The 23,738-nt window shown below is 38.9% G+C and overlaps 1 protein-coding gene across 1 annotated transcript; it reads left to right on the top strand.

Moving 5' to 3' along the window:
• Positions 1 to 6,055: 6,055 nt before the first annotated feature.
• On the top strand, positions 6,056 to 12,760 carry LOC112055029 (ubiquitin-related modifier 1). Its single transcript, XM_052890179.1, has 3 exons — positions 6,056 to 6,231; positions 6,840 to 7,048; positions 11,889 to 12,760. Exons 2-3 carry the CDS (start codon positions 6,848 to 6,850, stop codon positions 12,015 to 12,017), a joined length of 330 nt encoding a protein of 109 aa, XP_052746139.1. The 5' UTR covers positions 6,056 to 6,231; positions 6,840 to 6,847; the 3' UTR covers positions 12,018 to 12,760.
• The last annotated feature ends 10,978 nt before the right edge of the window (positions 12,761 to 23,738 follow it).

The raw sequence follows: 23,738 nt of genomic DNA, 5'->3' as shown, positions 1-23,738 counted from the left end.
GAGAGATAAAACTAGGGAAAGGTCAACCCTGGTGGAACAAAGATTTAAGAAAGGCTAGGAAGACAGCACGCAAAGCTCTTAGAGTTGCTCTCAAAAGAGATGATGATGCAAGCTGGATAAAATACAGGAGTATAAGAACTGCATTCCGGAATGAATGCAGAAAAGAGGAGAGAAAAGGCTGGCACTCTTACTGCGAGAGTATCACTGAATATCCAGAAGCTGCCCGTCTGGTGAGGGTGCTAGCCAAGGATAGAACTTGTAGACTAGGAAGTATAAAACATAATGATGAACTAGTATCTGATCCCAAACTGGTACTGGATATAATGATGAAAACACATTTTCCAGACTGCCAGATAACAGATCACGAAGAAAATACGCTTCCAAATACTAATTTAAACTGGTCGGAAGCTGAAGATATCATCACCACAGAACATCTAGAATGGAGCATCAACTCATTTGCTCCTTATAAAGCAGCAGGACCGGATGGTATCTTCCCGAAAATGCTGCAGGTAGCACTCAAGTACATACGAGATACATTAATAGCGTTATTTAGAGCAAGTCTGGCTAGCGGTTATCTGCCGTTAAACTGGCGCAAAGTTAAAGCGGTATTCATTCCGAAACCAGCAAAGACAACATACCAAGAGACGAAATCCCATCGATGCATAAGCCTGTCGTCTTTCTTATTAAAAGCACTGGAAAAAATCATTGATGGGTACATTAGATCAAAAGTTACCTTGAGCACCTGGCCACTACACAACAATCAACATGCCTATATGGCGGGCAAATCAACAGAAACGGCCTTACACAATCTAGTGGTTAGGATAGAAAGGTCTATCAACTACAAAGAATTTGCACTGGGATGTTTCTTCGATGTAGAAGGGGCATTCGATAGAGCAAACCGAAGAGCAATAGAGTTCGCACTTAACCGCGACGGGATAGACGATATAGTAAAAAGCTGGATCATGAACATGCTAACACATCGACTGATTTCAGCAGATTTAGGAGGAGAGACTCAAACTGTAAGATCTACCAGAGGATTTCCTCAAGGAGGCTGTTTATCGCCTTTGCTATGGTGCCTCCTATTAGATTCATTAATAGTTAAGATCAATGATATGAGAATTTATATGCAGGCCTACTCTGACGATGGCGTACTCCTAGTCACGGGCAGAGATCTGCATACCGTAAGGAACATAATGTGCAAAGGCATAAAAAATACACTGGCTTGGTGTCGAGAAAAAGGTCTTAACCTCAACCCCTCCAAGACCAAACTAGTGCTGTTTACTAGACGCAGAAAGGCACACCTGATACCTATTACAATTGAAGGTGTCAAGCTAGAAATTACAAAAGAAATCAAATATCTGGGGGTTATTTTAGACCATACCCTAAGATTTAGAACTCATATCCAAGTGCAGTGTGCCAAAGCCAAACTAACTCTAATGCAATGTAGAAGGGCTGTGGGCAGAACCTGGGGTATAAAGCCAAAAGTAATAAAATGGATATATACAGCTATCATTCTTCCTAGAGTTCTGTATGGAGCTACTGTTTGGTGGCATAGAGCTGCAATAAAGTCAAACAGCAAAGAACTAACTAAGGTACAAAGGTTGGCGTCCTTGATGATCTCAGGTGCTATTAGGACAACACCCTCTGCAGCGCTGGAGGTCCTTTTGGGACTACATCCCTTGGACCTAAGAGCTAAAAAGAATGCATTAGAACAATGGTATAGAATGAAAGTGTCCAAACAGTGGAAAGGTAATTTCATGGACAAAGGACACACAGATATAGATAAAGTGTATGGAGATAAACTGTCAATGATAATCAACAACAATGACCTTATCAAGAGACAGCGCATCTTCGATAAGAAATATAGAGTACATATAGGATCAAAAGATACATGGCAGTTAGAAACCGCCCATGAATGCAGCATAGTGTGTTACACAGATGGATCAAGGCGGGAATCCACAAAGCTCAGTGGTGCTGGAGTTTTCTACAGCACCATTCCAAACAAGGACCAGGCAATCAGTCTAGGCAAATTTGCAAGCGTCTTCCAAGCAGAGACATACGCCATTATGGTTTGTGCCTTCGATTTGATGGACTTAGCAGATATAGAAACCAAAGAAATTGTTATATATAGTGATAGTCAAGCTGCACTAAAAGCGCTTAAAAGAAATGATACCACATCAGCCCTAGTAAGAGAATGTAAGAACATATTGAACTCTCTGGCTGAAAGGACTAAAGTGACCATTGCCTGGGTTCCTGGACATCAAGGGAACTACGGCAATGAAAAAGCTGACGAACTAGCTAGGATGGGAGCAGGTCTCGAGTTCCTAGGGCCGGAGCCCTGCCTACCCATCCCATACTCAATAATAAAGAGGGTTATTGAAGGAATCATAGAAAGAGAATCGAATACACGATGGAATAGCTCGACTAAATGCAGACAGTCAAAAATGTTCCTGAAGTCATTCGACAAGAAGAAAACAACACAACTACTGTTACAAAGCAGACCCAACATAGCACTGGTAGCAGGCATGACAACTGGACATTGTCTGCTCAATAGACACTTGAAGATAATGAAAATCATAGAAGATTCATCATGTCCAGGTTGTGGTGAGGAGGAGACCAGCTATCACTTTATAGCTGAGTGTCCCATGTTCGCGCTGGTAAGATGGGAGTTACTAGGTAAGGATACATTAAATGAAGTAGACCTGACAGATCTCAGTATAGGGGATATTGTTAGGTTCACGAAGGCTACAGGAAGATTTGAGGGGGGAACACTGTCGAGACACCAGTGAACCTGTGTCCTTTTACCACGGGAATTGGGTGGAATGGTCCCTAATTAGGACTGATCACCCGTCTGGCCTCGTCAGACGTCCCCTCTATAAGTATATATATATACCCTATCATAAAAAAAATGCCACAAAAACCACCATCATACTTTAAGGAATATTCCAAAAAAAAAAGAATTAACCAAATTGGTTCAGTCGTTTTCGAGATTTGCGCTTAGCAACATACATATAAATGTTTTTATATTATAGATAGATATCTAATTATTAATTTAATTTGCCTACAATACAATTATTTGAACGTCCTTTTAGCCTTCTGTTCTGCAGCGTCGCTAGCACCTATGAAGGTCCTCTTTAGCTTATTCTTGCGACTCTCCCTGTATTTGGCGGACACTTTCTCTGCCATTAAGGCTATCCTCTGCATGGTCTGTGCTGGATATCTGAAATGGTAATGATTAAAAAAAATTAAACTACAAAACACAACTTTATGGGTCAAAAACTACTTGGGTCATTCCACGTCAAATCGACCAATAGTTGGACTCGACCCCTTTCGATTTGGATAAATTTTGGTCAGAAGTTTTCTTTTATCCTATAACGAAGTTCTGCCGAAGAAAAAAAATTAAAAATTTTTTTTTCAAAAGTTATGCAAATTCCAAAATTTCACTATTTTCCATATTTTTTAAATTTATGTTTTAAAAATCTCGAAAACTATTGCAATTAAAAAAATCGATTATGGTAAACTTCAAAGGGGATACTTGGGGCTATTAAAAAAAAAAATTTCCAAAAAAAAATTTTGAAAAATCTCCAATTTGTGAAATTTTGAATTTTTGAAAATTGTCAAAATAGACCGTCGACAATAAATTTTTGGCTCAAATTTTTTTGTGTACTACCTTGTACCAATCTTAAAAGATCCTGAAATTTTTGGAACTGTGTTTTTTGTTTTTTCAAAAATATGAATTTTTGAAATTTGTTAAAAAAAAATTTTTTCTTAATTTTTTTTTTTTTAATCAGTTTGGCGAATCGCGTAATTTTGATATTTTGAACAGTTGAAATTTCATTTAGTGGCATAATGATGAGAAAAATTGACGACCAAATTCAAACACCTGATGAGCTATTCCAATGGGCAAAAGAAAATGTTCACGGAATCAATTGTGACTTTGTTTCAAATGAGCAGATTCAGCGTACTCAAAAAAAACTTAACCAGAGATTTAAAAATGCTCTGCCAGTACAAGGAATCCGAAATTGTCATGCCGCTATTCCCATTTCAAGTGATGTGATGAGAGTAAAAACCTCATCCTCATCTGAGGAAGGAAAGGATTTCCGGTTAAAAAATACAGATTGAAGAACCAGATATTAAAAGCAGGTAAAAATCTGAAATTTCTGTGTTAGTACTTTATCTATTTTAAGTTTGGATTTAAAGATTTAAGTCATATTAACATTTTTCAGGTTAAGAAAAAGAAAAGGAGCAACAACAGTAACTGAAGAATTGAAGAAAAAAAAATTTTCGTAACAGAATGTCAAGTAAACTTACACGTAAAAAGCCCTATTAAATAAATTAATAACCAATAATAAACAAATATCATTAATGTTTTTTTTCTCATCATTATGCCACTAAATGAAATTTCAACTGTTCAAAATATCAAAATTACGCGATTCGCCAAACTGATTAAAAAAAAAAAATTAAGAAAAAATTTTTTTTTAACAAATTTCAAAAATTCATATTTTTAATTAATTAATTAATTTAAAAAATATGGAAAATAGTGAAATTTTGGAATTTGCATAACTTTTGAAAAAAAAATTTTTAATTTTTTTTCTTCGGCAGAACTTCGTTATAGGATAAAAGAAAACTTCTGACCAAAATTTATCCAAATCGAAAGGGGTCGAGTCCAACTATTGGTCGATTTGACGTGGAATGACCCACTTAATACATAAAACTACTAAATTAGTGGTAGAAGACCCCTCATATCTTTCAAAGATCTATCCAACAATATATATAGATAAATGAGTAAAGAAAAAACATCCTTAGGTAGGCAAGGAAACTAGAAAAAAAAAATTTTCAATACTTTATTTTTATATTAATAATAAAAAGGCTTTATCCATACTTACTTACTAATATTATAAATGTCAAAGTTTAGTGTCTTTCTAACCCCCTGCTTCCCTAAAATAGGGAGGTGGAAATTTGTATGGAGCATTCTTCAATTTTCAAGGTAAAAAGCTAAAATTTGGTAAGCAGACTATTTCTTTTTTTAATCTGCCCCAAACCCCTTAAAAGATGGAGCGGAATTTTATAAGGTAGAGCAGGGATTGGGTATGGGTAGGATACGACTAGGGTAGGTATGGTAGGAGTAGGTTAATGTGTTGGGAGAACTTTATTTTTACCTGCAGCCAAGGAACTCTATGTTAGTGAATATCTGTGCGAGAGTGACCAGCTCAGCCTCGTCGAAGTCATCCTTATGCTCCAGCATGAAGCTCCTCCGCACCTCCCACTGCTCGTCCGACTCATGCTCTGTGCGCAGCGCATCTATATCCACTGAGGGTTTCATTGATCTGTCAAATGTGTGGTACTGCGGTTATGACTTCTTTACGCAATTACGAACCTGTGTTTTAGAACGAGCTTGTGTTTCAAAATATAATTAACAACAAAATAGGTAATAACCTTTAAGTTTAGTTTAGGTTTTGGTGAAATGGTACAAAGAAAATTTGGAGAATATTATCTACACTAGAGTACTATGCTTACCTTTTAGATGATACAAATTATCAACTTATAGAAACAATTCGTCTGAGAGAGAAACTAATAATTTTCAATTTCAAGTTGTTAATGTTTTGACATTTTTCCAGTACAATTTTTTTCTTTTTAATTTATTTTACGGCCTTGGTCCCAGAACAAAACAATACACACAGATTAATAGTTAATTGATTATATACTATTATTAGATAATAAGTGGAAAACAGATAGATTCTTCAAAGGCCAAAGCAATTAAAAATATTTTTTCTGTTCTAAAAAATTATGATCAGAGTTCTAGTCTTTTAGCCGAACTTATAAAATAACTCTTTGGTTCTAAATCGCTGGGTAATGGGTTTTTATGGGTTTTTTGAATAGATCTAGGTTTCATAGATTTTCTATGTTTTATCTTGGTATTTTATTTAAAATTTTATATTTGTAAGAATCACAATCCAAAAGTCCATGTACCGAATCGTAAATCGATTCGAACAACTGTAAAAAAAAATCATTAAACAGCTGACAATGACATTAACATGACATGACACATGACAGTTCAAATTTCAAAACAAATAAAAATATTTTCTTTTTGATTATTTTGCAAGAATAAACTTTTTAAAACAAAAAATTTCAACAGTAGATCAAGTTGAAAAATTGTAAAAGAATATCATTATTGGTTAGTGCCTGCTAGATTGCTCCCTGATTGAAATAGAGAAAATTAATGAAAAGCAAGTAAGAAAACCTTATTGTATGCACTTAATATACCTCTTTCGTCCTGTTATTAGCATATTTGGCTACGGATCACGCTGTCCTGGGTTTGAATCCTGGCTCGGCTCGTGGAATACCTACTGAGCTTCTTTTTTTCTAAGAAATTTTCCTCGCAGCATGTTCAGCCATCGTTAGGATCCGATAGTGAGAGAGACTAATATCTTAGCAATCAATGGACTCACCGTGCGGGTGCCGGGTTCATCGCGTGGCAGGTAGAAACACACAGAGCTTGAGATTCCTGGACTTGTGACCAACAGTAAAGCCGTGGAACTAATCACCGAGGGGTGGTGGTTCAATTCCCGCCCGTTGGTCTATTGTCGTACCCACTCCTAACCAGGAGGGCCAGCGTGGTGGACTAAGGCCTAACCCCTCTCATTCTGAGAGGAGACTCGAGCTCAGCAGTGAGCCAAATATGGGTTGATAAGGACCGTTATATCATATTGAAACAGCTGAAAAGCAGTATGGATAGTATTAACTTGTACCTCTTTCAACTTAGCCCGCTACTGCCTTAGCTTGCATTTTTGCCTAACAGGTGAGATTGCATTTAGTAAAAAAGAAATTCTATATTCCAGCTCAAAATATGGCACATCCAATAAAACTACAAATACAGTTTGGTGGTGGAGCAGAATTGCTCTTTGACAGCATTAAATCAAGGACTATAGAGTTGCCTGCCATAGACAAATACTTCCCAGAGTGCCAGAGAGAGAAGTGGACTATAAAGGAACTGCTTGTATGGATGAAAGATAACCTTCTCAGAGAAAGACCTGAGTTGTTTTTGCAGGTATAATTGTAATTAAACTAAATTTATTAGAACAAAGATAACTGCCTTTGTGGCTGAACCAAATTGAATGCAGTTTTTACTGATGTGTTATAGAAAGTTTGAAGTATTATAAAATGGTTGTTTTATTCAAATTGGTTCACACACAAATGCAAAGTTCAAATTTACAATTTTTAATGTGTTTATTTATTATTGTATTTTATTTATTATTCTTTACAAGTTAGTCCTTGACTACAAAAGTGATGCAATCTAAGACAGAATCAGACTAACTTGTTGGAGGAGGATGAAATTCCACACTCCTTTCGGTTTCTACACAACATCATACTGGCCTGGCAGCCTGTTAAGCTTCTGGAGCGAGCTCAGCTGGCTGGAGTAACTCTGGCGGGGACCAGCACCGAAGGGATCTACGTAAAACGGCCAACCACAAATGGCCAAGTGCGGAAAAGGTCCAGGAATGAAGAAGAAGAGCATCATACTGGAATGCTATGGTAAAGTGGTATCTAGCCACAGCCAAAGAGTACACACTAGACACTGGCATATTTAGTTATTATATATAATTACTTATTTCTGCGTATCGTCTCCAAAGAGTTAAAAAATCTTTTGTAGGTTTGGGTGTACTCTTCTATAACAAGATCCCCAAGACTGTGATGGACTTACCAATGCACAACTTTAAGCAATGTGTTAAAAAACATTTACTTAGTCGAGGTTACTACAACATTGATGAGTTCCTTAAAGATAACAAGTGAATAATACAATGAACCCAAATAAGATAAAACATGCGACGTGGAGGCGGCAGAACGAGCGCACAAATCAAGAACTATGAATCGTCGTCATCATCGCCGTCGTCGCCGGAGGAATTTAAAACCCCGCCAACATCTGCGGGGGATGTGACACCCACTCCGGTTCGGGGGACTCATCAGGGTGTCACCACACGGCGGCGGCAACAACAACAGCAACAATACCAGCAGCAGAGTGACGACGATATACTACCGGAGAGCTTGGGGGAAGTGGAGCTGCGGGCTCCAGTGAGTGCTCCCGCTACCGGTGGTATAGTGCGCCGCATGAGATGGTCTCGTCCACTCAATGAGAGCGTCATGCGTGCGTACTATGGGGCAACAGAGGGGGGAACTAACCTTACTGCGTACCGGTCAAGGATGTTGTCTATGTTTCAGACTCTTGAGCCAACAGTGATCGTGACTGCGCAGCGACTATCGGATCAGGTGCGAGCAATCCAGCGACGTCATCTGCTGGATGAAGCTAACCTTGAACGACTGCGCTCTACTTCAGTACAAATCGATACCATCCGTAGCTTACCTCAGCAAACATTGCAAACCAACATCCCAGAGGTGCTACAGGATGGTATCGATATGCAAGTAAGTAGCCAGAATTATGAGCAATTGAGGAGAACTTTGGAGGATTCTATTATGACATATAGGTACATGCCTCTTAATTTAAGACCAAAATTGCCTCGTTTGCCTGTACATAGACGAAATATGGCGTTAGTGGGGGTTCTAGATCAGATTTTAGGTGAATATCTCGTAACATCTGAGGACCTAAGTGATACGCATTCGATTCTATTCTGTGGAGCCGTTGCGGCGTGTCGTATTGCGGGTGTCAAATTCCCTGAACCACGCACGGCTCCGCAGAGGACGGGTCAAGCACCAGCTTGGCGGACCAGAATCGAAAGGCGTATCACACTGACTAGAACTCTCATAGCTAAGCTAATCTGCTTCAAGGAGGGCAACAATCGTCCTAGAGTTATGCGATTTGTGACTCAGGCTTTTGCTGGGACTGACACACGTCCGTTCCAGTACTTGGCTTGTGTCACCGAACGCATTGACTTCTTGAAGCAGAAAGTCTATGCATGGGCACAACGCATTAGGCGTTATAAAGAGCGTATTGACCGGTATAATCAGAATAGGATCTTCCAAAGTGACCAACGGAAAGTGTACAGGAACTGGGAACGATCCAGTGTCTGTGTGACAGATGGGGAACCTCCGACTTCTGATGCTATGTCAGATTTCTGGCGTAGCATCTGGTCGGCCCCCGTAGGCCACACTGAAGGCGATTGGATGAGTACTGTCAAGGAAGAGTGTGCAATGGTGGAAAAAATGATTCCGATATCCATTACTACAGAAAATGTAAGTTGTGCAATTCGTCCGGCGTCAAACTGGAAATGCCCAGGACCGGACGGATTGCACAACTTCTGGTTAAAATGGTTTCGTAGCGCCCATTCTATCTTGGCAGTGCAATTTCAAAATGCCATTGACACTGGATCGCTACCGGCATTTTTAACAACTGGTGTCACGTTCCTGCTACACAAATCCGGAAGTACCACAGACCCCAAAAACTACCGACCGATAACATGCTTACCCACCATCTATAAGCTCCTTACATCCATTCTGTCATCAAAATTAACGATGCATATAAATGCAAATCATATTTTGGCCCCAACACAGAATGGATGTAAGGCCCGGTCTCGTGGTACAAAGGAACTTCTCCTCATAGACACTGCTATTTGCCAACAGGTTCGGCGAAACAGAAAAAATCTCACGGCTGCTTGGATAGACTACAAGAAGGCCTATGATTCGGTGCCTCATTCATGGCTCATGGAGGTCATGCGGTTGTACAAGGTCGATACAACACTATGCTCTTTTCTTGAGTCATGTATGGGACAGTGGATGACAGTTCTTCGTCACCCAGGCGCTTCTGAGTGTTCTGAATCGAATGAACTGATAGGGATTAGGCGAGGTATTTTCCAGGGCGATAGTTTGAGCCCTTTATGGTTTTGTCTAGCCCTTAATCCTCTCAGTACTTTACTGCGGGATTCAGGGCTAGGCTTTCGCCTTCGCAGGGGTGGTGAGCTCATATCTCACTTGCTTTACATGGATGACCTCAAGCTGTATGCATCAAAGCGTACAGACCTAGTGTCATTGCTGAAGATTACTCAAACCTTTAGCAATGACATAAGGATGGAATTTGGTGTAGACAAGTGTGCGGTCATCAATGTAGAGCGAGGAAGGATAGTGAGCTCCGAGAATATAGTTATTTCAGAAACTGTCATTCTCAGATCACTCCTTGAAGGCGAGACCTATAAATACCTTGGAATGACAGAAGCACTTTGTATTGAGGCAGGGAATATGAAACAGGTAGTGAAGGAACGCTTCTTTGGCCGCCTGAAAAAAGTCCTAAAAAGTCTTTTATCAGGCGGTAACAAGGTGCGTGCCTTTAATAGCTGGGTCATGCCCTTACTCATATACACTTTTGGCATTCTAAAGTGGACTCAAACCGAACTGGATTCCCTGGACTGTAAAGTCCGTAAACTGCTGACGTCATACCGGATGCATCACCCCCGTTCATCTGTAATGAGATTGTACCTCCCACGCAAGTGTGGAGGACGTGGCTTCTTAAACGCCAGGAACCTCCATAATCGTGAGGTGTGCAATCTCAGAGATCATTTTCTCAAGATGAATGTGAGTATGTATCAGGATGTCGTTGCAGTGGATAAGGGACTTACCCCGCTATCCCTAGGCAAAGAGAACTGGCGCAAGCCTATAGTAATCAGTAACTCAGATCGTGTGGCAATATGGAAGAGCAAGGAGTTGCATGGACGATTCTACAAGGCCCTTACTGGGCCGGATGTAGATCAAATAACATCTGTATCTTGGTTGCAATTCGGTGACCTCTTTGGGGAAACCGAGGGTTTTGTCTGTGCAATTATGGACGAAGTTATAAAGACGAGAAACTACCGGAAACACATTATGAAAGATGGCACTCTAGACATCTGTCGAGCGTGTCATCGTCCTGGGGAGTCCCTCAGGCATATTGTGTCCGGGTGTTCTCACCTTGCTAACGGCGAATACTTGCACAGACATAATCAAGTAGCCAAGATAATCCACCAACAGCTTGCTCTTCAATATGGCCTTATCGATTTTGAGATGCCTTACTATAGGTACGACCCAGCGTCAGTTCTTGAAAATAGCAGTGCATTGCTCTACTGGGACCGAACGATTATCACTGACAGGTATATTGTAGCCAATAGACCTGATATAGTGCTAGTCGATCGGTCAGTGCGTCGTGCAATAATTGTTGATATTACTGTTCCACATGACGATAATCTGGTTAAAGCCGAAAAGGAAAAAGTATCAAAATACTTGGACCTTGCTCACGAGATTACCGCCATGTGGAATGTTGAGTCAACTATTATTGTTCCGATAGTTGTTTCAGTCAATGGTCTTATAGCGAAAAGCTTCGACCAACACCTTAAGAAGCTTTCGCTTAACTGTTGGATCAAGAGTCGGATACAGAAGGCAGTGATTCTTGAGACGGCGCGTATTGTGAGGAGGTTCCTCACTCTGGAGCCCTGACCACCGGTTGCTTGGACACTCAAATGTCCCGCAGCGGGAGGGTGAATTTTTTTTTATAAATTTTTAATAATGTTTTGTATTTTATTATACTTATATTGTTAAAAATTTAAAAAAAAAGAAATAATAAATAAATGAGAGAAAATAACAAAGAGCTTGGAGGCCGTTGGATCAGCTTCCACCTTCACACAGGAAGTAAAACTATAACAAATTGCAATTGTTATCAATTGTAAATTATAATACTGTATGACTTTTTCAAAAGAGCAACTGTTGAATTTCTTGCCGGTATCTTCTCAGCAGAACCTGCCTTCCGAACCGGTGGTAGAATCTTTACAAATAGTCAACTGACGTGTCAAAAGTGCTTGTAAATTGAGCCTACTTGAAATAAATGAATTTTGATTTTTTTTTTTTTGAGTCCCACAAGCCAAAAAAATGTGCAACAAAGTATTTCTTCTTCTTATTCTTCTTCTTGTTTCCAGGGTGACTCGGTGAGGCCTGGTATCCTTGTGTTGGTGAACGACACAGACTGGGAACTATACGATGAGCTGTCTTACGAACTACTGGAAGGAGATACTATAGCTTTTATATCCACGCTGCATGGTGGATAGCTTTCATAAGCTTAAAATTAATTATAACAATATTTTTAGCAGACTACTCCGAAGTGGATTACAAAAATAAATAAAGAAATAGCTTTAAGTTTGAAGCAGCGTTTAGTTACGTTTTGAGTTTGATCTTCATAGTGTCTCCTGACATAGGCCTCCTCCAGCTGCTTCCACTGCACCCTGTCGTCCTCAACTCTGGTCTAGCAAGGCTCAAGGGTTAGGTGGATGTTGTCCTTCCACGTTGGACGTCCACAATTACAAACATAAGAAAACCAATGTCGAACAAAGGTTATTCACAACATTTGTCAGGACAACTTAATTAAGAATTCAAACTGTAACCAAAACAAGACCCTCGAATGGCAGAGAATGACCTTGAGTAGAGTCACGAACTTGTGAACGTTGTGTGTAGGGTTAAAGACGCCTTTGACTGTTAACTAACACTCCCCTTTTCCACTCAAGTCACTCTCTCCGCCTATCTTAAGTAACACAACAAGGAATGTGGACGGCTCGAACGCCACAAGCATACTGAAGCGAGCAGCGAGCGCCTAATATCGCCAACCGATCGCTACCCCTCTCTAACTCCCTACTCTTTACGGAAACAAGTCGCGCCACCTAGCGTCGGCACGAGCCAACACGAGATCGAGCGATGTCATATCTCTCTCAGAACATTATTTTTTACAATCCAGTGGTGCTGGATTAAAAAAAATATTTAGTTATAATGTTAATAAATTAATCTATTTTACTAAAAATGCTTCTTTATTTATTTACCTTCCACGCCCACATTAATCCATCAACTCCAACCTAGGATCTCATAATAGGAGAGGAGATGTAGAGCTTAGACCCACCACGCTGTTGCAATCAGTCAGTCAGGCATAGGGCGTATATAGCGGGTGAGCCGGGTGGGCCGGGCCCATCCTAGAATGGTCCAGTGCCCACTCTAGAATTCTGGCTTACAGATTTAAAATTCTATGATGGACGCCAAAATACAAAATATACAAAGATCAAAATACAAAATATATAATGCTCAATATTTCTTAGCCCAACCAGAATTCGAATCCTGGACTTCGTGATCCGAAGTCGCATAGGCTAACTACCTGTAGATAGGTCAATTCTGTACGTGAAATATGTTTCCAAAATAACTATTAGTGATCGTTACTGATGCCAAAAATGCAATTAGTAAAATTTTTGTCTGTTCGTCTGTCTTTCTGTCTGTCTGTCTGTCTGTCTGTCTGTCTGTCTGTTCGTTATAGATACAAAAAATACTCGACGGATTTTAACGACATGCACTTCATACAATTATTCTTTAGTTATTACTTTTCATCACGCTACGATCAATAGGAGCAGAGCAGTGAAGAGAAATGTTGGGAAAACGGGAGAAGTTACTTCATTTTTACAGCAATACTACTGTAAGGGCTGGATTAAAGACGTCTAATGGCGGACGAAGCGGGCGTCCGCTAGTCTATACTAATATTATAAAGAGGTACCTAAAATTTGTGGTATTGTAGGAATAATCTCTGGATCTACTAAACCGATTTTGAAAATTCTTTTACCACTAGAAAACCACGTTATTTGTGAGTGTCATAGGCTATATTTTATCTCCGTAAACTCACGGGAACAGGAACGAAATGCTAAGTTCATCATCATCACATCACGGGTGAAACCGCGTGGTTTCGGATAGTATACATATAGACCTTAACCTTATCAGCCTATAGACGTCCACTGCTGGACATAGGCCTCTTGCATGGACTTCCAAACACAACGGTCTCGAGCCGCCAGCATCCAGCGGCTCCCTGCAACGCGCTTGATATCAGGCCACCCAGTAGGGCGTCGATCAACACTGCGTTTTCCGGTGCGGGGTCGTCATTCCAGCACCTTGGGACCCCAACGTCCATCGGCTCTACGAACTATGTGCCCCGCCCATTGCCACTAAAGCTTCGCGACTCGCTGAGCTATGTCAGTGACTTTGGTTCGTATGCGGATCTCCTCATTTCTGATTCGATCACGCAGAGAAACTCCAAGCATAGCTCGCTCCATCGCCCGCTGAGTGACTTTGAGCCTTATAATAAGGCCCATAGACCAAGTCTGCATATAAAATATAATAATTCGGTTAGTCAACCCCTATTCCATATCACCCCATGTTTTATATTTTAAGCCAATGCAAAGGGGAGCGAATCAAATGCTCATAATCCAATTTGTTGATTTTGATGCAGTTTGCACTAAAACAATTGTATGCACAAAATAATCTTTACAATCTAATTATCGCAATACAGTTAGACTGCCATATTTTTAGGGTTCCGTTCTTCAAAGGAAAAAACGAAACCATAGTGGATTTATAATAATTTGGCGCTACTTAATAAAGAGGCACTGTGATATTGGTATACCTACTAATAATATGACCTCTGCCTCCGATTCCGGAGGGTGTGGGTTCGAATTCGGTCCAGGGCATGCACCTACAACTGTTCAGTTGTGTTCATTTTAAGAAATTAAATATCTCGTGTTTCAAACGGTGAAGGAAAACATCGTGAGGAAACCTGCATACCAGAGAACTTTCTTAATTTTTTTCGTGTGTGAAGTCTGCCAATTCACATCGTGCTCAATAGTGAGGCGAATATGGGTTGATAGTGATGAATATCTATACTTATAATAAATCTGTAGAGAGGTCAATTCTGTACATAAAATATATTTCCAAAATAACTATCAGGGGGTGATTAGTGATCGATACTGATGCCAAAAATGCAATCAGTAAAATTTTTGTCTGTCTGTCTGTCTGTCTGTCTGTCTGTCTGTCTGTCTGTCTGTCTGTCTGTCTGTATGTTCTTTATAGAAACAAAAACTACTGGACGGATTTTAACGAAACTTGGTACAATTATTCTACATACTCCTGGGCAGGTTATAGTATACTTTTCATTACGCTACGATCAATAGGAGCAGAGCAGTGAAGAGAAATGTTGAGAAAACGGGAGAAGTTACTCATTTTTTTAAGCTTCCGTCGCGTGTACAGCCTTAATGGTTAAAGCTACATGGAAATCATGTATGACGGAAATGTTCTCCTTAAAATTATCTATAAAAACACAACAGCATATATATGTCTATCTTTTATGGTTGACTCACAATAACACGTGTAACTCCCGATAGCTTAGTAGTTCGGATCTTTCTAATTATATTTGTCTACTCTTATGTTTATAACACTCATCACTCATCCCTAACTAAAAAAGTTAACATTATTGCCTATTCAATAAAAAAAGAATCATAAAAATCGGTAAAGAAACACCAAAGTTATACAAGAAATACGCTAAGCCATCGCGCGTGAATACTAATTCATGCTATATGGATTATTTTTGTGTAACGGTTGCCGCGCTCGATGCGACTCGGGGGGAGGGGGGGTGGGGGGGGTAATAATTAAAGATGTGCAGCCTTAATGAGTAGGGTAGGGGTAGGATAGGGTAGGGTAGGGGTAGGGTAGTGGTAGGGTAGGGGTAAGGTTGGGATAGGGTAGGGTAGAGTTAGGGTAGGGTAGGATAGGGGTAGTTGAAAGTTTACAACGACTTTCACGTGGACGAAGTCGCGGGCGTCCGCTAGTTGATTATAAAACAAACGTTTCAAAAGAAAAAGATGTTTGAGGACTGAAAATATTAATTACTAGCCCCGCCCTGCAGTTTCACCCGCGCAGTTCGCGTTCCCGTGAGAATACGGGGATAAAATATAGCCTATGATACTAACAAATAACGTGGCTTTCTAGTGATAGGCCCGTTTCGATTGACAGTTGCATAATCAGGATATGAGCTAGTAGTAACTACCTACATTATAAATAAAAAAAACACATTAAAAAAAATAAAAACTATAAATCTTATTATTTGTGAGGATTTTGATTTATTATATTTTTATAGGATTCATATCATATTAATAGGAATTTTCTTAATTTTTTTTTGTAAAGTGCTGGGCCTAACATTATCGGCCTCATTTGTACGGAACCCTTGCTAAGCGAGTCCGGCACACACTTGTCCGGGTTTTTATTTATCGAAAAGTTGACTGTTAGGTGATGATGCAGTTCTCGGGCAACGAATATCAGAGTTTTGGCTGGTGGGAGGCATCGGCCGTGGCTAGTTACCACCCTACTGGCATAAATGTACCGCCATCATCATCATTAGCGAACCATTTTCAACACACTGTTGAGCTCGAGTCTCCTCTCAGAATGAGAGGGGTTAGGCCAATAGTCCATCACGCTGGCCCAATGCGGATTGGCAGACTTCACACACGCAGAGAATTAAGAAAATTCTCTGGTATGCAGGACGACGATGTTTTCCTTCACCGTTTGAAACACGAGATATTTAATTTATTAAAATGCACACAACTGGAAAATTGGAGGTGCACAGACTGGATTCGAACCTACGATAAATTGAAATGGGTGTAGATTTTTATCCTACGCCCAAAAAGTTGTCCCGCTACCATCTTAGATTGCATCATCACTTACCATTAGATTGCAAGGGCTAACTTGTAAAGAATAAAAAAAAGTTAAACTAATGATGTCTTAAAAACCAGTTGCCTCATAAAATATTTACATTAGCAATATTTATGTTCCAAGCTATTTGAGCGCTTAATCTTGTGGTTCGGAGCTAGTACTAGTATAACGCTGGTCTTACTTGTAGACTAGGAGACAGTGGGAGAATAGGGATGATGACATTTTAAATTGTATATAAGTTAAGAGTATGCTAATAGTAAAGCAATTTTGTAAAAGTAACAGAGTATCTGCGATCATTACTTTCGGAGCTACAGGGATTTAAAGGGACAGATTTGCGGCGCTTCCGCGGATCCCTGAAAAACGCCCCATACAAAATGGCACGAACTAATGACGTTGTAGGTAATGAAATGATCGTTAGATTTGTATGGGCGTTCAAACAAAATGACTAATATCTTTGTTATTTGTGCGTTTATGTTTATAGTTCAAATATTAAAAAATGTCACATTTAATGTAAGGAAGCTAAAACTGTATGAATTTTCATCTAATTACGATAAAAGATTTTTAATAGATTTTGAAATTTTATAATCTCATTTATTTTGCAAATATCCAGACAATCTTTGCTTTTTATGTATAAATTAGTTAACATTGACCTTATTTACCCGAATGTCATCATCCTCATTGGTGTTCGGACTTTTACGACTTTTAACTTAGCACTGGATGTGATCGAATCAGAAATGAGGAGATCCGCAAAAGAACCAAAGTCACCGACATAGCTCAACGAGTTGAGAAGTGGCAATGGGCGGCACATAGTTCGAAGAGCCGATGGACGTTGCCCAATTGCTGGAATGGCGACCCCGCACTACAAAGCGCAGTGTTGGTAGACCCCCCACCAGGTGGACTGACGACATCAAGCGAGTCGCAGACATTCGCTGGATGCAGGTGACTCAGTATCGTGATGTTTGGAAGTGCCTACAAAAGGTCTATGTCCTGCAGTGGACTCCATCGGCTGATGTGATGATGATGATGATGATGATGATATAAATTTCTCCCCGTTCTGTCGAATATTGAGCTGTTGTCGGACATTTTAACTTCCTATTGCCTCAAAATTGATAAATATTCGTGTTTCTAATGATAAATACGTGTGTCTAAGCCAATATGTAATCCACTTATAATATTCGAATATATTTTTAAGGCAGTATTTAAAAGGGCTTCATCAAATTTAGATTTTATAAAAACCAATACCTAGGTAGATTTTAAGGAATCACAAAAACAAACATTAAAATTGTTTTCTAAGAACATAAACAAAAAAAAAGCTTATAGTTTCAAAATACCGCGTCGATTGGTGTCAGTTTAGTTGAAATCTATAATAAGTAAGTAGATAAAAATATATATTTTAGTTGTCGTTTTTTTTTAAATGTTTTTTTTTAATTATTTCATAATTAATTAGTGCGAGTCCTATACCTTGAAACTGACCCCTTAACTTATTCATATCATATATCATTAAAACTTATCTATACTTATAATAAATCTGTAGAGAGGTCAATTCTGTACATGAAATATATTTCCAAAATAACTATCAGGGGGTAATTAGTGATCGATACTGATGCCAAAAATGCAATCAGTAAAATTTTTGTCTGTCTGTCTGTCTGTATGTTCGTTATAGAAACAAAATCTACTCGACGGATTTTAACGAAACTTGGTACAATTATTATACTCCTGGGCAGGTTATAGTATACTTTTCATTACGCTACGATCAATAGGAGCAGAGCAGTGAAGGGAAATGTTGGGAAAACGGGAGAAGTTACTCCATTTTTTAAGCTTCCGTCGCGTGTGCAGCCTTAATGGGTAGGGTAGGGGTAGGGTAGGGTAGGGTAGGGTAGGGGTAGTTAAAAGTTTACATCTACTTTTTACTACGACGAAGGCGCGGGCGTCCGCTAGTCTACAATACGAATGGTTATAAACCGAATCATGAAAAACAACAGAACTTTCGCTTATAACAAGCATCCACTGTCTCTCAGACTACACTGGCCACACTGTAAGCCAAGGCTTCCATTAATCCGTCCGCTAGCTGTGTCCCCCGGCACCGTCTGGATTAGTTCGAGACGCGCTTTGAAAGACACCCAACCTAGATATCCACAGAGTTTCTATATCTAGAACTAGCTAAGTCTAGGCTATACTTATATTATAAACTAGCGGGCGCCCGCGACTCCGTCCGCGTGGAAATCAATGTAAACTTTCAAGCTCTGTTTCACCACTTTAGGGATTGAATTAAAAAAAAATTACATTATTTTTCATATTTTTTTCATGATTTATGAACAAATTTTTAAAACTGTAACTCTAAAAATGAAGGACTTTCCATACAAACTTTCAACCCCTATTTCACCCCATTTTCATTTTATTTTCGCAATAAAAAGTATCCTATAACCTTCTCCGTATTATGGTCTTAAACCGTGCCAAGTACAATTTGAATTCATTTAGTAGTTTCAGAGTGATGCCTGATTAACAAAAAAAACACGGACAGACAGACATACAAAAAATAAAAAATAAAATATTTTAGCTTCGATTAGATAATGCCCCCTAACAATAATTTTCAAAATATCTTTAATGTACATAATGTACAGAATTCGTATTATAAGTATAGATTCTAGATGTCACTAGTAGTACTCTATGCCACGGTAACGTTTGTTGTTACAAATGGTATAAGTAAAATCTCAAATTGCCAATAAATGTGTAGAATTCGATGAGTTTTATTATAAGTATAGATAGATATAGATATAGAATAGATATAGAATGTTTGTTTGTTTGTATTGAATAGGCTCTGAAACTGTTGCCTAATGCCTAGTGATACTAGGAGCGTAGCTTCCGCTGTATCAGCCGTATCAAAGACACGGGGCCCCTGGGTTACAGAGGCCTCAGGCCCCTAACGCACCTTTAGAATTATACAGACCTAATGCAAAAAATTGATGACTTCGTCCGCGTGGAATTCAGCTTTTCACAAATCCCGCGAAAACCATGCATTTTTCCGGGATGAAAAGTAGCCTATGTGTTAATCCAGAGCAAATTCTATTTCCATTCTAAATTTCAGCCAAATCGCTTCAGTAGCTGACGCGTAAAAGAACAAACATACTTACACACTTACTTACTTAGTGTGAAGTGTGATGTGATTTAATTAGGTGACACTTTCGTGTCTTAAAATAGACCCAACAAGGTCTTTACGTTAATGAAAAATATTACACTTACTTACCTTATGTTTAGTATTATTTAGACACAATTCGGATTGGTTCTTCGCCATTATAAACTCGCAACCTTCTCGAAATACTCATGGCTCACTACTATTTGCGACTTGCGTCTCTTTCAAACTGAGCGCATGCGAGGGAAAAGGTTGGCGTGATAGAGACCTAAATATGTGCGTACCTCGTTTTACACGAAAATGCGTCTATGTTTTATTAACAGACGATATAACGAACCTACGTCCTTTGAATCGAAGGCAGAGGTCATTTCCACTGAGCTATCACGGCTCCATACATAGTTGTTCTAATAAAGAAAGAAAGAAAGATCTTTATTTTTAAGTAATGCCACATATCACATTAAATCTAAATTGTATTATGGCTTAACTGTCCACTCAAACAGTGGATTAACAAAGGATTCCCTGTAATATGTGGCATAACCTAGAAAAAGGCCCCAACTCTGCATTTTGCCGCATACTTTCAATAAAAGGACGAAGGGGTATCTATGTGCCTATCACGTTTATTTTTAAGTAATGCCACATATCACATTACTATAATCTAAATTATATTATATTATAGGACTCAAAGGTGATTACAAATATAAGAAAACTAACTTTTATTCACAACACTTGTCAGGACAACTTAATTAACAAATCAAACTGTAACCAAAATAAGACCCTAGAATGGCAGAGGCCTTGAGTGAAGTCACGTACTTGTGAACGATGTATGTAGGGTTAAAGGATCCTTTGACTGATATCAAACACTCCCCTTTTCCACTCAAGTCACTCTCCCCGCCTATCCCAAGTAACCCATAAAGAATTACACAACAAGAGATGTGGACGGCTCGAACGCCACGAGCACACTGAAGCCAACACGAGATCGAGTGACGTCATATCCGTCACAGACTACTATTTCCAACACTAAACGGCGATAACAATTATGGCTTAACTATCCACTCAAACAGTGAATCAATAAAGAATTCCCTGTAATATGTGGCATAACCTAAAAAAAGGCCCCAACTCGACGAAGGAATATCTATGTTTTGTTCATTGCTTATTTCCCCCTTTTTTGGAATCCTTTAAGGAAAATTTGCCACTGAAAACAGTACTAATTAAGGAATTTCAGGTATACGTGAAATATAAAATCAAAAATGTTCAGACCGAATGTGGTTACGTTACGTATCGGATTTTCCGTGGAAAATTCCGGGAAAAATTAATACACAGCGCTTCCCCGTAGAAATGACAGCGGGAAATGCAAACAAAACGTTTACGCTGTTTGTTTAGGAAATCCCGGAAAAACAGCCTGTTTATTGACTGTAGTGCACTTGGTTGTTTTTGATACTTTGTATTTTTACACCCAAGACACTTTTAACCGACTTCAAAAAAAGAGGAGGTTCTTAATTCGACGCGTATGTTTTTTTTAAGTTTGTTACCGCATATAATCGTAATTTCTGAACCAATTTTAAAAATTGTATTTTGTTTGAAAGAGTATTACTTCCAGATTGGTCTCATTTAATTTGTGGGAAAATGGGTTCAGTAATTTTGTGTGTTCAATAACACTGTGTTGGCACCGCCTTCAAAGTGGTCAGAAGGTAGCACATACGATGTTATTTTTCGCTTTTTAGTTTATTTTTGTGATTTTGAAGTCGAATTTTATTTTTAAATTTTTTGCTAGGCGCAGTGGATATACTAGATGGAGGTCCTGGGTTCGATTTGCCAATCCCGGTTGGCCAATTGAGGTTTTACCATACTACCGGCAAAGATGTACTGTCAAGTGATGTAGCGTTCCGATACGATGTCGTATAGAAACCGAAAGGGGTGTGGATTTTCATCCTCCTCCTAATAAGTTACCCGGCGTCCATCTTAGATTGCATCATCACTTACCATCAGGTGAGATTGTAGTCAAAGGAAACTTGTTAATAAAAAAACTTTATCTATTTTTCTTCTACCAATAGAAATCTACGTTATTTGTGAGCCTCAAAGGCTATATTTTATTCCCATATTTCCATGGGAAAGGGAACAGGGATTGAAAACGGAGGCATCTGTTACTTAAGTATCAAGACGATGTGAGTACACTACAGACATATGTTTCTACAAAATAACACCCTAGGTGTCCTTTTACCCCCTCCCACCCCTTTATAAAGGTCAATAATTGTGTAGCTGTAATTATAATATATACCTACATTTCTAATGAAATTAAATATCACATGTCTCAAACGGTGAAGGAAAAACATCGTGAGGAAACCTGCATACCTGAGAATTTTCTTAATTCTCTGTGTGTGTGAAGTCTGCCAATCCGCATTGGGCCAGCGTGGTGGACTATTGGCTTAATCCCTCAAAATTCAAAATAAATTTATTTCAAGTAGGCTCAGTTTACAAGCACTTTTGACGCGTCAGTTGGCTATTTGTAAAGATTCTACCACCGGTTCGGAAGGCAGGTTCTGCTGAGAAGATACCGGCAAGAAACTCAACAGTTGCTCTTTTTTAATAAAATCACACAATATTATAATTTACAATTGATAACAATTACAATTTCTTATAGTTTTACTTCCTGTGTGAAGGTGGAAGCTGATCCAACGGCCTCCAAGCATCTTTATCATTGAGGAACTCATCAATGTTGTAGTAACCTCGACTAAGTAAATGTTTTTTTAACGCATTGCTTAGAGCTATGCTATAACTCTCATTCTGAGAGGAGACTTGTGCTCAACAGTGAGTCTAATATTAGTTGAATATGATGACGACGCGACATTGACGGTCTCCGTGGCACAGTGGAATGCGCGGTAGATTTACAAGATTTAGGTCCTGGGTTCGATCCCTTGCTGATTGAGGTTTTCTTAATTGGTCCAGGTCTGGCTGGTGGCAATTTGTACTACCGACAAAGACGTACCGCCAAGTGATATAGCGTTCCGGTACGATGTCCTGTAGAAACCGAAAGGGGTGTAGATTTTCATCCTACTCTACAAGTTATCCAGCTTCCATCTGATTGCATTATCACTTACAGGTGAGTTTGTAGTCAAGGGCTAACTTTTAAAGAATAAAAAAATAAAATAAAAAAGGCTCATTTTTTCAGAAAATTAATAAAACTGAATTTTCGCGGTTGTTGACAAAGTAATAGACTTAGATAAAAATGAGAAAGCTCGAATAAAAGCTTAATTATCAAATAATTAGATATAATAAAAACCGATAAATTAAAAAAATAAAAGATTACCGAAAATAACAATTTATTTGCAGGTTTAAAACCTACAGAATGAAACGGTAAGTGCAAGTAACGATGAATTACATGCATAAAGTTAAAGTAGCCTATGTGTTAATCCAGGCTATCTATCTCAAATTCAAATTTCAGCTAATTCGGTTCAGTAGCCCAAGCCTGAAAGAGTAACAAACATTTATACCATCAAAATCATCAGTTTTCGCAAATCTGGGGAATACATGGATTTCGGGATAAGTAGCCTATGTGTTAATCCAGAGTTAAACCTATTTCCATTCCAAATTTCAGCCAAATCGCTTAAGTAGTAGCGGCGTTAAAGAGTAACAAATATCCAAACAAACATACAAACTTTCGGGTTTCTAATATTAGTAGAATAGTGATAATGATTAGTCGAAAACTAAATTTTTTACGAGGGTTCCATACGCGCCTTGATGAGAGAAGATCCCACAAGAAACTCCGCCATGTTTTAAAATTAAATGAACTTTGGGTATTTAAGTTCTTTCAACTCCATACAATAAGGTATTGAATAAAAATAAACAAATAATAGAATCCTCTTCCTAAAGGTTTCTCAGTGTTCGCCTCTCGCTCGCACGTATGGGGAAATGTTCGGGCTGGTTGTTTGTCTCGCTCGCCGCTTTTCCTAGCATGTCGGAATATTGAACGATCGCACTGCCGGGATGAAATAGGGATGTGACACTGGCGAGTGTCGACTGTCGATAAATGCTATTGAAATGAGTTCCTTAAAGATAAAAGCGCTTGGAGGCCATTGGATCAGCTTCCACCTTCACACAGGAAATAAAACTATAAGAAATTGTAATTGTTTTTTTTTTTTAT

This window comes from Bicyclus anynana, chromosome 27 (genome assembly GCF_947172395.1).
Source record: "Bicyclus anynana chromosome 27, ilBicAnyn1.1, whole genome shotgun sequence".
NCBI classification, from domain to species: Eukaryota; Metazoa; Arthropoda; class Insecta; order Lepidoptera; family Nymphalidae; genus Bicyclus; species Bicyclus anynana.
This window is presented reverse-complemented; position numbering and strand designations above follow the sequence as displayed.